Source organism: Suillus fuscotomentosus, assembly GCF_016647785.1.
Source record: "Suillus fuscotomentosus strain FC203 chromosome Unknown F5891scaffold_6, whole genome shotgun sequence".
In the NCBI taxonomy this organism is placed as follows: Eukaryota; Fungi; Basidiomycota; class Agaricomycetes; order Boletales; family Suillaceae; genus Suillus; species Suillus fuscotomentosus.
The window spans coordinates 857,375-871,714 of NW_024539518.1; the positions used below are offsets into that span (position 1 = coordinate 857,375).

The window sequence follows — 14,340 nt, forward strand, 5'->3', positions numbered from 1 at the left end:
ACTTGTACATTCCCCATTTCCAGAGAGCAATGAGTGGTGTCTGATGGGCCTTAAGGTGTATATTGCACAAAGAGTCTGCCATGCAATTTCAGATAACATACATTGAATGATAAGTATCTCAGATGATATGGATTATAGTGAATAGACTAGGCAATCCTAACCCAGATGCTATAATACATGCCTTGTCTGTAAGTGAGATGCAAGGTAGAACCCCGTCAATTGCGCTTTGAAAGTCAGGGTAGATGATCGATATAATGCGACGTAATATCGAAGATGGTCCAGAGGAGCCCGTGCGTCGTGATGCTCCGCACTGCACTGACGCCGAGACCGCGATATATACGTGCTATGCCAGCAAGGACTGGCTTTGGATCTTTGGGATCCGGACCTAATGAATTTTGAGCCGTAGTGACATGACTGTATTGGTCTGCCGTACCGCGCACGAGGCGACGGAGGGTTTCCCATACTCCTTTCGGAGGAGTGCCAGCTAAAGCACGTTGCTGAACTTTGGTCTTTACTCTGATGAGAGAATGAGTTTTGTGGCAAAGAGAAAGATGTGGACGAACACATCAAGGGGATATATCAATGCCCATGAAGACACGCCGGCCAGCGAACCACAGACAAAGGGAATCAAGGATGTGGGTATTGGTAACCATGCTGGTGTTGGTCCCTGCTCTCCCGAGCGCTGGCGGCCCAATAGATGTCGCATAGCATCATATTCGAAAAAGTATAATGCAGTGCCGGCTGTATCTCGCACTGGGGAGCAGGGTCAGTCTGAGTAATAAACAATGAAGTACATCACTCGCCAAAGTGGAGACGGAACCCTATCCAGGGCCCGGACAGCCCGTGAGTTCGAAAAATTTCTCGGACAGCGTCGATAGTATTTGGGGGTTTAACCATTTGTACGCCTTTAGTTGCGGCTATGCTATATTCCAATTGCCTTCGAACCTGTCAACAGTGGAAGATTACCTTCCCAGATAAATTAGCCAAGTAAATATACCTTGACAAGTTCGAAGGCTAGTTTCACATGTCAGATATTTGAACTACGCAGTTGAAGAGCACGCACGTGCACTAGTAAATGAAATCAATGATCCAGACAAGGCACCGCTGAGACCGCCAGCGAGAGCAGCATCAGATGCTCTATCACCTGTAAAATAGTTGTTTTTACGACAGTATTCTTTTGTACTACTGTATATTGTAAATGAAGCAGCACCTGGATAGTCGTTATGCTTGTAAAGAACAGACAGCGTGCGATAACTCACGGACAAAAGAAATCGTGACAAGCGGTATCCAGAGACCTCTATAGAAGCCAGTCACTCCTTCTTCCCGATAGACGATACCAGCAAGCTTGAGCACTGGCATCCTTGTCTTGGTGGTCTGTAGTCTCGACTTCAAAGAATCCAACTAGAAAACAGCCAGATTTGTAAGTTGCATCAATGTAGAAAGGCCAAACCCACTGGATATCCAACAAAGGTCGAAATGTAACTAGCTGAGAGAGCGCATACCACCGGCTTATTTCCTAGCAGAGGAGTCATTGCAAAATCGACGTGTATTTTTCATCCTACATACGCTTCAAAACGTCGTTGAAAGCATCCCTGTTAAACCAGGGACTTATTGGCGGGCTAGAAACTTTTCAAGAACTATGACCTTGCGAGAAATCCAGATTACGAGCGTACCTTGTTCCATCCATAGCTCTTCTTGCTGGACCAGACGAAAGGTCCAGTTTCGTGCCTCTGCCAGTCTGTGTCGAGAAAGGCTGGGCGTGATCTCAGTTGGAGCCAGAAAGAAGAGCTGGAGAGGAGATAGGGATCTCCAAAGGCAATTCGGTATATGCTTGAAGGAGTGTCGGAGGATGTCACGCGTCATCAAAATTACCCATATTTGGCCGACCAGACCCTGTGTGCCTATATTTAAAATTTCACGCGTCTATACATAACACGATATCGATGGTCCGGGAAACCAATGGAAATTACGCCAATCTCGAGGGTGTACTACTGGCACATATTTATCAGAAACCACCCAGCCTCTTCTTCACAAGCTTCTTATTCGGAACATTTCGACCGCCGTACAGCCCAGGTAACACTTGGGTACTTGTCATCAACTCTTGGGAAGGTTGAGAAGGTTCAGGATAATTCTCATGCTCTGCGGTTTGTAGATTAAAGCCTCGAGGCTGGGTGCTAAACATTCCCCAGTGATTCTGGGCAACATGAATGGGAGGTGGACGAGGCTCGAAACCTGCAACAATCAGCGGAGGGCGTTGTGATGTTGTAGTTGTCGTTTGCGTAGCGACTGGTGCAGTGGGGAGTGCCCGTTCTCGAGAGGGAGCGATAGGATCGTCGCCTTTTGTGTTGTAAGGATCATGATATGTGTAAGACTCAACGTCCGTTCCGACCTCCCACTCCCTCAGCAACAATCGCACACCCAGCGGACTGGAAAATTCCACATCCTGTGTAGGTTCTGCAACAGCGTCTTTGTCCCTGGAAGTATCAGGGTAATGGTTCATACCAAGCTTGGGATATGGACGCAGGTAGCCAAACTGAATCTCGGGAAGATCGTCGTCAAGTGTCAGAGCTTTTGCAGCAAGAGACATGCTCTCCACATCGTCGACCTGGATCGGAGCAATGGATATAGAAATAGGCTGAGCTGAAAATACCATGCTAGAAAGGGCCAAATCGAGGATAAGCTGTTCTCGTGAATTCTCCTCTTGTTGCACGAATGACCCAGGGACATCATCCGAGTAAGACAAATTGAAAGCTTCCAGAGCACCATGCATCTCCTGCCAGTGATCCACGCGACCAAGCCCCATACGGCAGAGAAATGGCTTTAAATCGCAAGACCATGGTGCACCACTCGTAATTTCCTGGACAGGTAGCTCGTTGTGTACAAGCGTTTTGTACCCACGATTCGAGTTAATCAGCCCACCAGTGAGAAAGTCCGCTCGCGAGTCCTCGTCTGGCTCTTTGTCAGCGCTAAGGCAGACGTCATACCTGAATATGCAACGGATCAGCGTGTAAGAACGACAGATGTTTGAACACGCCTTACAAGGTCAACATTGCCTTATCAGAATTACTTGTCCTTTGCCAAAACTGAGAAAGCTTGTCTATCATCACGGTAAATTCACCCTCAGAGGCAGCTTGCTCTTTAACATCCCTCGTAACGAAAACTTCTGCAACCAAAATAAGTATCAGGGTATACCCGACTAAACTGAATCAAAAACACTCACTCAGATACGCAGTCCGTAGGTTCAACTCTGAGAAATGCCTCGCGCTCAGTGGCCCGTACTGAGGCTGAAGTTCCTTTGCTCTTTGAGCTAGTTTCTGCACATCCGCAGACCATTCATGGCTAGTGCCACTAGTCTGTCTTGGAAGTACGTCCATGCCATTGTGATATACAGCAAAGTCCTGGCAGTGGAGACTGTTTTGTCCAGAGAGCCGCAAGAGGGAAACGGTGGACCTATCGGGCTGGACAAAGAATGAACTTTCCGACTCAGACACACCCATATCTCCGTCGTGAGGTAAAGATGTTGGAACGGAATGACAGTGAATCAGATTATCGTTTCCTCGAGACACATCATAAATGGTGATGAGCCCGTTTTTAAGCGAGCTTAGGAAAGTCAGAGGGCCTACAATGAAAGGTGAGTGAATAGAGATGACCAATATTTCGCTGGTCCGTACCGCTGTCCAACTGCACGGTTTTGACATTGAGCGATCTATCATGCGCTCGGTTGTGCTTAAAGCTCAGAAGCACTTTTTTTGGGTACCGATTATCCAACCATAGGAGCTCCGAGGTCGTCGAAATGGTGAGGAGATGTTCTCGCTCTGACGAGTCAAAAGATGTTACAACAGAGCCCAACTGATCAGTAGAAAATAGGTCGACACTAGGCTGACTCGACTATCTCTGAGTTAGCTAAGAATTTAATACGTCTTCCTGGAATTCGTACCCTGAAATCGAGATGTTGAATGCAGCTACTTGACGCTAAGAAGTAGCCTTGGTCAGACGGACGAAGTCTCCAAAATTGATCCCCATCTGTGTTCTCAAAACGAACTTGGTTAAGCCCTATGCGCCGCCTGATGAAGGTATGAGCTCAGTGAAATTGAACGAAGAAGGTTACAAACACAGCTTTTGCTCCTTCATATATTTTGCAGTTGTAAAGTGCTCCAGAGGTGTTCACAGCAATGATATCCGAGTCATGGGGTGAAAATGCAGCATCTACTACGCATTTGCCTCCCACGTCATCAGAAAATATGTCTACCTCCCTTGTGGCCTTCAGATCGGTGGCTTCATCTGCCAACTCAATGCTCAACAGAGATGTTGCGGAGAATGTTTTAACTAAAACAAGATTGGTACCACGCTTCAGAGATGAATTTGATACATTTGGGGTCGAGATCTGGAGAATGGGTGTCTCAAACTTGGACGCGGCATATCCAGACGCGTGAAAAGTCGAGTCGGAATCAGTGGCGGATATAAATGAAATATCTAGCATTTAAGCTGAGATTAGGCGATAAGGGCGAGATTGGGTACGGCGGCTTACTCAATTCATCATTGATTTCTCCCATCGGAAAGAGGACCAGTGATGTTTGAGGGGTGCTGGAAGACGGTACAATACCAATGAGACTGCCTCTCAAAGGATCGTAGATTTGCAACTCTCGGTTTCGTCGTTCATCGGACTGGAATTCCGCCTTGATGAGCTCCGCAGGGAAATCGGCGTCCGGGAAACATGTTCTAACGAAGTTGAGCTATTAGAGGACGCACAACGTCAAGATAATGCTAGGAACATGGTTGAAGGTCGTACCCCTTCTTCGATTCGTCTCCACTGCGTAAGACGGCTTGGCGTCGGATTCACAGACCGAGTGGCAGGAAAAACACAACGCCCTGCCCCAACTGGTGTCACTCTTCGAGCTGAATGAATTGTCAACTATGACCATGCTGACCCATGTACAAGATTCAAACTTACCATTCGATGTATCGACAACGGTCGTCCAAGCTAGCCGTCCGTCGGGTGACACGAGGGTCGCTCCACCAAAGGTTCCGTAATCGAGAGAAGGATGATTCCAATGTCGAGTGTCGTGAACTTGGGGCTTTTTGTTTCCCCTTCCCTGCTTCTTCTTCACAGGCAATGATTTATGACGTTCATCCGCAGGCCAATGTTCCATTCCATCTGCGCAGATACCAGAAAGTGTTCAAAGAATGCAAGCTAATCAGCACAAGTTGTAATTGATTTACAAGTAATTATGAGCGTGGAAACAAAGCTCCGATCTCCGACAACATTTTCTTTCAGTAAAGCTGCAGTGTCAAGGTTGTTTTCGACTATGCTTGGACACTGGGCACTTGCGCCGAGGCCACGGCAACTCCTTTCACAATGTCGACAATTTAGCACGACCCGTATTGCATGGGCGCGGACAGTAAACCCCAGTACTTCTGCGACGTCTGCAAAATGGACACCGAATTCAATACGTACCGGTCTCATTGCGCGTAAACGTGGAATGACCGCTATATGGGACGACCATGGTGCCCGCGTTCCGGTCACGGTATTGCAGGTGAGCGAGTTCGCATGTACCTTTCTCCCGTCCTCATATATGTCGTAGCTAGAGAACTGCCAAGTGACCAAGAACATTGTTCATGTGCGTCCGGACCGCACCGAGTATCATGCAGTCCAACTTGGTGCATCCGACCGTCCAAAGAGGACAACAACGCATCAGATGAGGGGTCATTTCCGGAAGGCTCGCGTTAAGCCGAAGTATATCGTGAAGGAGTTTCCTGTTACCCCCGATGCACACGTCCCTGTCGGTGAGTTCCTCGCAAGCATGTTTTCCACTTTTCATGACAGTGAAGTTACTCAGGAACGACACTTTCCGCCATTCACTTTGTACCTGGGCAATTTGTGGATGTGATTGCTGATTCGTGAGTTCTCCGCATCATTTTTGCATGTTTGACTCAGGCAATCCCAGTATTGGGAAGGGATTTCAAGGCACGATGAAGCGATGGAACTTCAAGGGTTTGCGTGCAAGCCATGGTGTTTCTGTATCACATCGTTCAGCCGGTGCGACTGGACAGCACCAAGTTGGTGTCTAATAAATTGAGTATATCCCTACTGACTCTAATTATAGGACCCGGGTAGAGTCTGGCCCGGTAAGAAGATGGCAGGCCGACTGGGAGGCGAACGAACTACTGTCCAGAATCTTCCTGTGGTCCGTGTTGACACGAGCCTCGACCTGATTTTCGTCAAGGGCGCAGTGCCAGGGGTTGACGATGCACACGTCCTTGTTCGCGATGCAAAGAAGAAAATGCTCTGTCTCGCAAATGCAAACCAAGCTAAAGGTCTTTACGAGAGTGTCCTTCCCAAGGGTGTGGATGATCTACCTTTCCCCGCCGGGACTAAGGAGATGGTTCAATCCCTCCCTCCCGTAATCGAAGCTCCTTCAAAACGGAGTAGCCCATTCATTCCCAGGGAATAGACTATGTATAATTCACTCGCATTCTCAAGCACTCTATTCTAATTTTTGGAGCATTGCTGGCGTGAGTATGTTGGCCTATTTTTTCTATGGTAGAGGTACGTGAATGAGCCCGATGATCCGGAGCAATAACTCAATGTGATCGTAAACCTGCTCAACATTTCGTCCTCGCTGTCCCAGGTCTGGATTTCATGTTGGTCGGAACACCGATCTTTGACTTAAGAAGTGACTGATTTGCGCTCATATAAGTTGAGTGGGAAAGGAGACCCGAGCAGGATGAACAAAGCATTGACTTCTCAGACTCCAAAGGGTCATGTTCACAATGTTCACGCGAGTATTAAATATAGACTGGCTCACATCCATCCAGTAGGATTTGTATCAGCAAGAGCCTGTGGTCGTTGAAATAAGAGCAGGGTTCTACTGTTGAGCTAACAATGTCAAGTCAATGAACGCTCCGGAATAACTGTACACAGTGATTGATTATGATATGTAAAAGTGTAATGTCGACGGTATGTTCGACCTGTTGTACTGCGGGCGCGGATACAAGTCTCAGAGGTTAAGATAGAAGTTTTTCGTCGACGATTTCTTTAGTGAGTCCTTCTTCCGCATCCCGAACTTCGATGGTCTTGTTTGCTTCTGCCTGGAGCATTGTAAGCGTCAATGAGTGAAGTCTTGATAGAATTGAAGCCTCGGCACGGTACTCACGACTCTTTGAAAGTCAAGGAGGGCGCTAGCATGCAATGTCATCATGGTTGTCTCGGATGACGATGGAGCCCAGTTGATAAGCACTAGTGGGAATGATATCCTACCATCGCGGTGTTTGAGTTCATATGATAACACGACATATCTGGGAGAGTTTCTGGGCAGTTCTGGAGTGTGGAGATGAAGAGATGAAGAATGGTTCCAAGATGATCATACCCTCGACAAGGTCTTCGATCGAAATATCGTCATACTCCTCGTCTACGACCATCTTGAGAGCAGCCTTATCGATCTTGATAACGATTGCTGCATGTCCCTGGCTCCTACGCTGGAACCTAAATTTTCTGAGGGCCTTTGTGACATCCTCGTTGATGTCCACTGTCCTTGCTTTCGACTAGAAAAGAAGTTATAGCGAGAAGAGGCAGATGTGTTTACTACGGCTTACCGCCATGTATGACGATGAGTCAAGAGAGATAAGATAAGGTAAGAGCAGAACCACTTGGGGTCCTGACCGTGGTCGGTTGTTATGGTGAGATTTTCAGAATTGATTAGAACAGTACTGCTGATGCGAGAGGTGCACCATCTTACTTTAGGGACGATGTTCTACTGAATTCAAGCTGCATTATCAGATCATCTTCGCGAGTCTTGGATACCTCGGAGTTCTGCCAGGTTCTGTCACCTCCCCAGTGTGGATGCAAGTTCGCCGGCGAGGGCACAGCCAAAACTCCCAAGAAGATAATGATTACATAATGACACCGACTAAGTATCACTGGTACTATATCTATATCAGCAGTGACATGTGCTTGCAATGATGATTAATTTCGGGCGGCAGCGCACCTCGCGGTGCGTATCAAAATAAAGTATTATAACCTTTTTTCGATCCGCAGGCACCTAGCACTCCACGGCCACCATGTCTCGAAGGCTATCCAGAAACACCTCTGTGACTCCCTCCGAGCCGAGGGGTGTAAATATTCCCCAATCCGAAGGGCTAACCTTGCCTAGCGATCAAGTCGATGAACATACCCTGCACCCACATCAACACTCAGAACACACGCTCGTGGACCAGGACGGGTCGTTTCAGCTTGACCGAGAAGATGAGGAGCATGATGAAGAAATTACAGCATGGAAGGTAATGCCGTGGTGGAAAAGACCTTCGCCCTACTGGTCAGCGAGCGAGCCTACTGTGTCAGAGATAATATCATTGACCACTCAAGCAGGTTGATATTTTCCACGCCTGTAGCATCGTTGGGCTTCTCTGCAATCATTGGTCCTCGGGTGGAGATGTACACTGCTCTCGCATGTCGTGTTCATGCGCCCGGGCTCGAGTTACAGTACGAACCGAACGGCATGCTACATCTAGCTCAGCCACATGCAGTGTTATCCGTGGACATGGCGAAGACTCTATATGATGGCCTGAATCTAGATGATCTCACTGCTCCAGTTGTGTCTGCTCAATCTGTGTCTTCATACGTTCCTGCAGATACTGGTTCCCAACAGTCATCCGTCCCAGACCGCGACCAATGCGCGTCTGACCCAGTCGTGCAAGCTGCCGTCGCACAATTGTCCGCAGGTTGGGTTCATTGTCTTTCTTTATACATCTGAGAGGCACTTATACCGAGGTAGTTCTCAGCACTACTATGGGTATCTTGAGCTGCCTTACAACCGTTTGGTGGGGTTCGGTGAGTCACTACGTTCATGTTTTTTTGATGTTCCCATGACCCCCTGCTCCCAGCTCTCCGACCGTTTTGGTCGAACATTAATCATGGGCATCTCGATGCTTGGTTTGCTTGCGAGTGATTTAATTTTCATTGTCACAGTATTCTTTGTGGAACGGCTCCCAGGCGGATACTGGTTCTTGATACTCGGTTTTGCATTGGACGGTATGGCCGGTGGTAAGTCAGAGCATGTCACTGGGGATAGGTCGGCGTTTAACGTATTTTAAGGGATGACCACTGGGGTTGCTGCTTCTCATGCCTATCTTGCCGACAGTACCCATCGTTCTGAGCGGTAGGGTTGAAAATCCACCCATGTTCTACTCAAACAAATAATCATTGATAGATCTCGTATATTTTCCCTAGCATTGGGTACCATGTTTTGTGGTGTGGCCCTTGGTCCTGTCATTGGAGGTGTCTTAATTCGAGCGACGGGCTCGACACTTTCCACGTTCTATTTATCTGCGACTGTCCACGCGCTGTACGCTGCTTCCATGTTTCTGATTGTCCCCGAATCACAGACAAAAGCGAGAGCACTTGGCGCACAGAAAAGACGGCAGGCATCACTTGAAAGGCGGAATGGTGACGCTGTATCCATCTTAAAGAGCGCCATGAGGTTCTTCAGCCCTCTAGCAGTTCTTCTGCCCGAACGTGTCAGTGTTAACGGAAACCCACTCAAACGCTCCAAGAGAGATTGGAGTTTATGCTTCATTGTTGCTAGCTATGGCTTCACGATGTTCCCGATGGTATGGCGCCATTATATCCCTGTAGTATCTCCAATACTTACATCTACTTTTCCCGCAGGGTATGGTGACATACGTGTTACAGTACGCCGCAGGAAATTTCAAGTGGTCATCGGAAACGGTAAAAGCACGCAAGAATGTCGTCACTAAATCTGACAGCCTTCTAGATTAGCTACTACGTCGCCTTCGCTGGAGCTGGCCGTGCGCTATTCTTGGCTGTCATCTTACCTGGTCTGTAAAAATAACTCATATCCATCTTTGTTCAATATGAATTCAATTCCCTAGTTATCATCAAGCTTCTGAAACCGGCGCCTGTGCAGCTCCCCACTGCCCCAGATGAGCCACTTCAGAACTTGTCATCACAGACCCTTCCAAGTAGGCATAGTGACACAGGACCACCCTCTCATTCTGCGAAGTTTGATCTCAATCTCGCTCGAATCTCTATCGTTATTGACATTCTTTCGTTCGCTACAATGATTTTTGCTTCTGATGGTCTCGTCTTCGCCTTCGGATCTATCTTGCAATCACTGGGCGCCGGGTATTCGCCTGCTGTCCAAGCATTCGCGCTCGATGTTTACAGCAGAAGGGGAGGAAAGGGCGAAGCTGGAAAGCTTTTTGGCGCCATTGGTGTGGTACAAGCTCTTAGGTAGGAGAGTCGATTTTGGCCAACTCAAGCTCTGACGCATTCGATATAGTTCTCAAATCATGGGCCCCGCATTATTTGGCTTTGTGTATTACAAGACCGTCGCGACCTTCCCTGGTGCAATTTTTGCTTTGAGTGTGGTGATGATGATAATTTCTCTCGCCTTGCTCGTGCTAGTGCACCCGCCTACGAACAAGGATGATGCTGAAAGTACGATTACGAACGACGAGACTCAAGTTCCAGTGATCCGTGTCAAGATAACCCAGGCGGATGATCTTGTTCACAGTGAGGACGAAGAGGCGGGAGGACGTGACGCTCAGAGTTAACATAGATAATTTTGTAGTACAAGGACACCCCTTCGGTCGGCTCTTCGGTGTGTACAGTAGCAGCTTAGGATATTACTAGCAGTGCAATTATGTGCTTCGTTCGTCTTTGCAAATAGACACAGCGTGTCTCTTTGTGTTCTCAATTGACCGTGAGCAAAGGGACCCGTTCGAAGGTCGAGCACGGTCCGTGGTAGTGCAATTCTTGACAACCATTAAATGTAGTTGCATACGCGGGTCGCACAGGAAACTGTCTTCGAGCATGTGGATTTACACGAATATTACATCGCCAGAAATTCATTTGGTTATTTGCTTCCATTTTGAAGACCAAAAATGTCGTAAAATTAAGCAGAGGTCACCATAGTGAGAAAAGAAAACTCTGAACGTACAGCAACACAGCCTAGCATGACGTGGCGAGCGCAATGACAGATAGATAGTGATAGATAGGTGGCTGTGATCCATAATGGTATTACATATACACCTTGAACAATCGACATCAACGTCGACTCAAGCATTGGCAACAGATACAGCTGGTGCCTTCCACCATCTCCATGCGATGAGTCCCAGAAAGAAGTTGAGAATCCCAACAATGGCTGAGCCAGCTCCAAGCACTGTGAGAAGCCACCATATGGATCCAATGATACGATCGAGCGTGCGGCCAATATACCGTTTCAGCGTAGCACGCGGATCAGGCATAGGCGTATACGACGAAGGCAACCGAAGCATCGGAGGTGCACACGTTTCTGGGGACGATGCAGTGGTGGGTGATGGAAGCAGTAGCAGGCAGACGACAGGTTTCTGCTCAGCTGTTAGATGCGAAGTAAAACAGTGATGAGAACTTACATGGTCTGATGTGACGTATGACGGTATTGATGTGTACAAAATGTTGGTGATGTTAGACTTCTCAGGTGTGTCGGGGGAATCAGCATAAGTCGCATACATTATTCTATCGGTCCAAGATGGGGTCCGTTTCGTACTGTCAAGGCTGGGTAAGCAGGAGAAAATCATTGAGAAAAGATGACACACCTGTATCGGTCGACCTCGCCAAGCTTGTATTTATATGTGCATTTGAATGTCCAGAATGGGCCCTCATGCAAACCAATGAAAGCCGTCCCTTTCCTCCGCTGGTTCAGAAGTTGGTCGAATTCCTTCAACTGTTCACGAGATGCGTCGTCCTTCAACATCGTAAGAACATCGTACGGCTGGGAAGTTTGCACATGCGGATGCGACGGGGGTATTGTTATACGGAAGTTGAGGTCGCCGAGGAAGAATAAGTGTGACGTCGAATACATGGTAGTCGGAGAAGAGGAAGGAGATGATGGTAGTGGAGGGAAGAGAAGAGTGCTAACGATGTGACGATAATCTGCGACCCGTCGAGCGAGGTTGGCCTCGTGTGCGGTGAGGTGAGCACACACAAACCTGGAAAGAGTTTGTTCGGGACACAAGCCATCATGAACATGAGACATACGTGAAAACTTCTCCAGCTTTGCTCCCTCTGTCTGAGACACGGAATCGTATACCAACAGCACCTTTGTTACCCATGTAAGCTGGGCCTGTCCCAGTCCATTGAGTTTGCACATCACAAACCCGGCGCGCGATGCCACTATCTCGTGCGTACACGAGAAGTGCAACACCAACGTTCACAGCCTTCGCAACTAGCGTGTAAGACTCCTTGCCAGGAGTATGCTTCTCAATCTGACTACGAATATGCGCGTCCCTATCGTCGAGCACAGCCTTGGATAATCCAGCCACTTAGTGCATGTGTTATGTCAGAATGATAATGTACGAACACGACGACATACGTCCAATGTGAAGGGGCAGAAGTTCCTGGAAGCCAATCGCAAAAATGTCTGGTGCACGAGACTCCTTAGAGAGGAAAGAGGCTACTTGGAGTGTTGGAACAAGCCAATCGACAAGATCCTGAGGCACGCCAGCTCCACCTTGGAGGTTTGTATTATATGAACCGACTTGAACAAACAAATTTCCGTCGCTGGACATCGTAAAAGTGGGTCTTTGATGGACTTTGAAGTAGTTAAAGAGATGGGTCCAAGTATGTTACAGTACCGGACAGGACGAAGGCTGTCGACCTTGTTTAGCGAACGTCACGTATTAGTCAGCCAATGTGAATCAACTTCGACAACTTCAGTCGCTTCTTCTGTCATAGACAGAACAAAGACTGTCCCTGCGAGCACCGCACAGAGGGTAGGACCCCCTGAATTGCAGTAAGCCATTCAAGCGCGCAAAACTAGTAAAAGACATTCTCAAATGCTTACTTCCGAATTGGCACTCACAGACGGGCTCCTCCCCCTACTCTCTCGAGAGTCGATATGGCGCTAGAATATATCACAGCGAATGATATGGATCAAGATAAACAAAATGATAGAATATTCGATCCCACTTTTTCCTACCCAGAATCGCTTAAAGCAAGTTTCTGCGCCTTCATAACATCGAGACCTCCTTACACCATACCAGCAAATCAGGGTCCCAGACTACCTGGGGATACACCAAAATTAATCAATGTAACTATCAGTGGTGTGCACCTATTGGATAAAAATGGTGACCATATGTTGGAGGGTGGAGCATGGTTCGGTCGAGATGACGACCACAACGTCTCTACCAATGTGCCAGAACACCTGGCCACACCAGGAGCAGGCGAGATTAGAGCTCTCCTCACAACTATGTCGACCCTCTGCAAGAACGCACCACTACACGTTGTGATCAAGTCGTCCAAACTTTGAAAAGATCTGACAAATAACCTACCAAGACAAACAGACTCAAGCTGGCTAGACCACCCCTACAGAGAACTGATGGTAGTGCTGGTTGCTAATCTAAGAGCATGTTGTGCTTTGACATCCCTCACTGGATGGGAAGCATCTGCTCAATTCTAGATCTCAACTGTGGATAGTTTGGGTGCCATGTGCCGACGTGTAAGGGTTATTAGTGGTCCTAATTTAATTTGATGGCTTATATCATTGTTTGGCTGGCGACTCAACTTCATGCCTTTAACCCGCAGCACCAGTCATCCGCCTCTGCCCTCATCATCACTAACCAGCCTCGAGTTTGAGTCCCGAACAGTCGCTCTGGTCCATAGGTATCTACACATTTGTCAATGCATTCTTTGCATAAGTACCAGCGCAACAACCCTATCGTCAGAGATGCTTTTTGTCTGCAAATGATCTTTTGCGTATTCTGACGGGTACATTTTGATTATATTTCCATCCTACTTACGCTCGTCACTGTGTCTACCGGCGTACTCTAATTTCCGCAACGTGCAGTGTTTTGCCTAAACCAGTCTGACTATGACTCAGATCACGGTGAGAATTTACTACACCACTTGAGTAGTACTACGCACGACTTGTTCCAGATCTATCTAGAGAGGAGTCCCAAGTAGAGCTCAATCCCAATAGGACCACGTCGAGATCCGATATCGAGTGCCACATCATGGAAGCCTCTGAGCAAGATCGGCACAGTCGGAGGTCCGCAGTTCAGTTCCAACCATACAGGTGGATCTCACCTGACTCTTTGACTAACTGCGGGTAGTCGCCCATCGACCCCCAAACTCATCTGCCAAGTCTCTCCTGGTCGGATCTTGTCAAAATCAAGAAATAGATTCCATTTGTAGGAATTTTCCACAAGGTTTGAAATTCAAGGTGTCCAAGTGACGCGGATCTATTGGTTCTTTTGAAATATAGGGCGATATCCTTTTTGCCTTGGCATCGAGAAGCAGCGGGTTTCAATCATATGTGACTGGAAAGTGTATCAACTTTGGCC

General features: G+C 47.8%; 5 protein-coding genes across 5 annotated transcripts; 2 read left to right on the plus strand and 3 right to left on the minus strand.

Annotated features, from left to right (window-relative positions):
* Positions 1-233: 233 nt before the first annotated feature.
* F5891DRAFT_976008 (uncharacterized protein) lies at positions 234-5,504 on the minus strand (the record flags this gene model as incomplete). The annotated part of the gene is made up of 18 exons (XM_041376580.1): positions 234-385; positions 434-516; positions 800-945; positions 998-1,014; positions 1,064-1,144; positions 1,260-1,401; positions 1,503-1,516; positions 1,674-1,901; positions 2,017-2,984; positions 3,040-3,163; positions 3,221-3,619; positions 3,672-3,849; positions 3,938-4,064; positions 4,113-4,473; positions 4,529-4,733; positions 4,790-4,896; positions 4,952-5,155; positions 5,456-5,504. 18 exons carry the CDS (start codon positions 5,502-5,504, stop codon positions 234-236), a joined length of 3,585 nt encoding a protein of 1,194 aa, XP_041231445.1.
* A 192-nt stretch (positions 5,505-5,696) lies between these two features.
* F5891DRAFT_976009 (translation protein) lies at positions 5,697-6,452 on the plus strand (the record flags this gene model as incomplete). The annotated part of the gene is made up of 4 exons (XM_041376581.1): positions 5,697-5,784; positions 5,838-5,898; positions 5,946-6,057; positions 6,105-6,452. 4 exons carry the CDS (start codon positions 5,697-5,699, stop codon positions 6,450-6,452), a joined length of 609 nt encoding a protein of 202 aa, XP_041231446.1.
* A 553-nt stretch (positions 6,453-7,005) lies between these two features.
* On the minus strand, positions 7,006-7,599 carry F5891DRAFT_1182940 (uncharacterized protein; the record flags this gene model as incomplete). Its single annotated transcript, XM_041366233.1, has 4 exons — positions 7,006-7,089; positions 7,155-7,318; positions 7,368-7,542; positions 7,594-7,599. The coding sequence occupies 4 exons, from the start codon at positions 7,597-7,599 to the stop codon at positions 7,006-7,008; spliced, it is 429 nt and encodes a 142-aa protein (XP_041231447.1).
* A 351-nt stretch (positions 7,600-7,950) lies between these two features.
* F5891DRAFT_1006914 (MFS general substrate transporter) lies at positions 7,951-10,711 on the plus strand. The gene is made up of 10 exons (XM_041360447.1): positions 7,951-8,312; positions 8,366-8,718; positions 8,772-8,827; positions 8,881-9,040; positions 9,092-9,155; positions 9,207-9,606; positions 9,665-9,724; positions 9,771-9,834; positions 9,889-10,249; positions 10,299-10,711. The coding sequence occupies exons 1-10, from the start codon at positions 8,059-8,061 to the stop codon at positions 10,570-10,572; spliced, it is 2,046 nt and encodes a 681-aa protein (XP_041231448.1). The 5' UTR covers positions 7,951-8,058; the 3' UTR covers positions 10,573-10,711.
* Positions 10,712-10,820: 109 nt separating this feature from the next.
* On the minus strand, positions 10,821-12,654 carry F5891DRAFT_1006917 (inositol polyphosphate phosphatase). The gene is made up of 5 exons (XM_041360448.1): positions 12,372-12,654; positions 12,038-12,320; positions 11,596-11,988; positions 11,413-11,545; positions 10,821-11,367 (listed from the first exon to the last, which is right to left on the minus strand). The coding sequence occupies exons 1-5, from the start codon at positions 12,565-12,567 to the stop codon at positions 11,077-11,079; spliced, it is 1,296 nt and encodes a 431-aa protein (XP_041231449.1). The 5' UTR covers positions 12,568-12,654; the 3' UTR covers positions 10,821-11,076.
* Between the last annotated feature and the right edge of the window lie 1,686 nt (positions 12,655-14,340).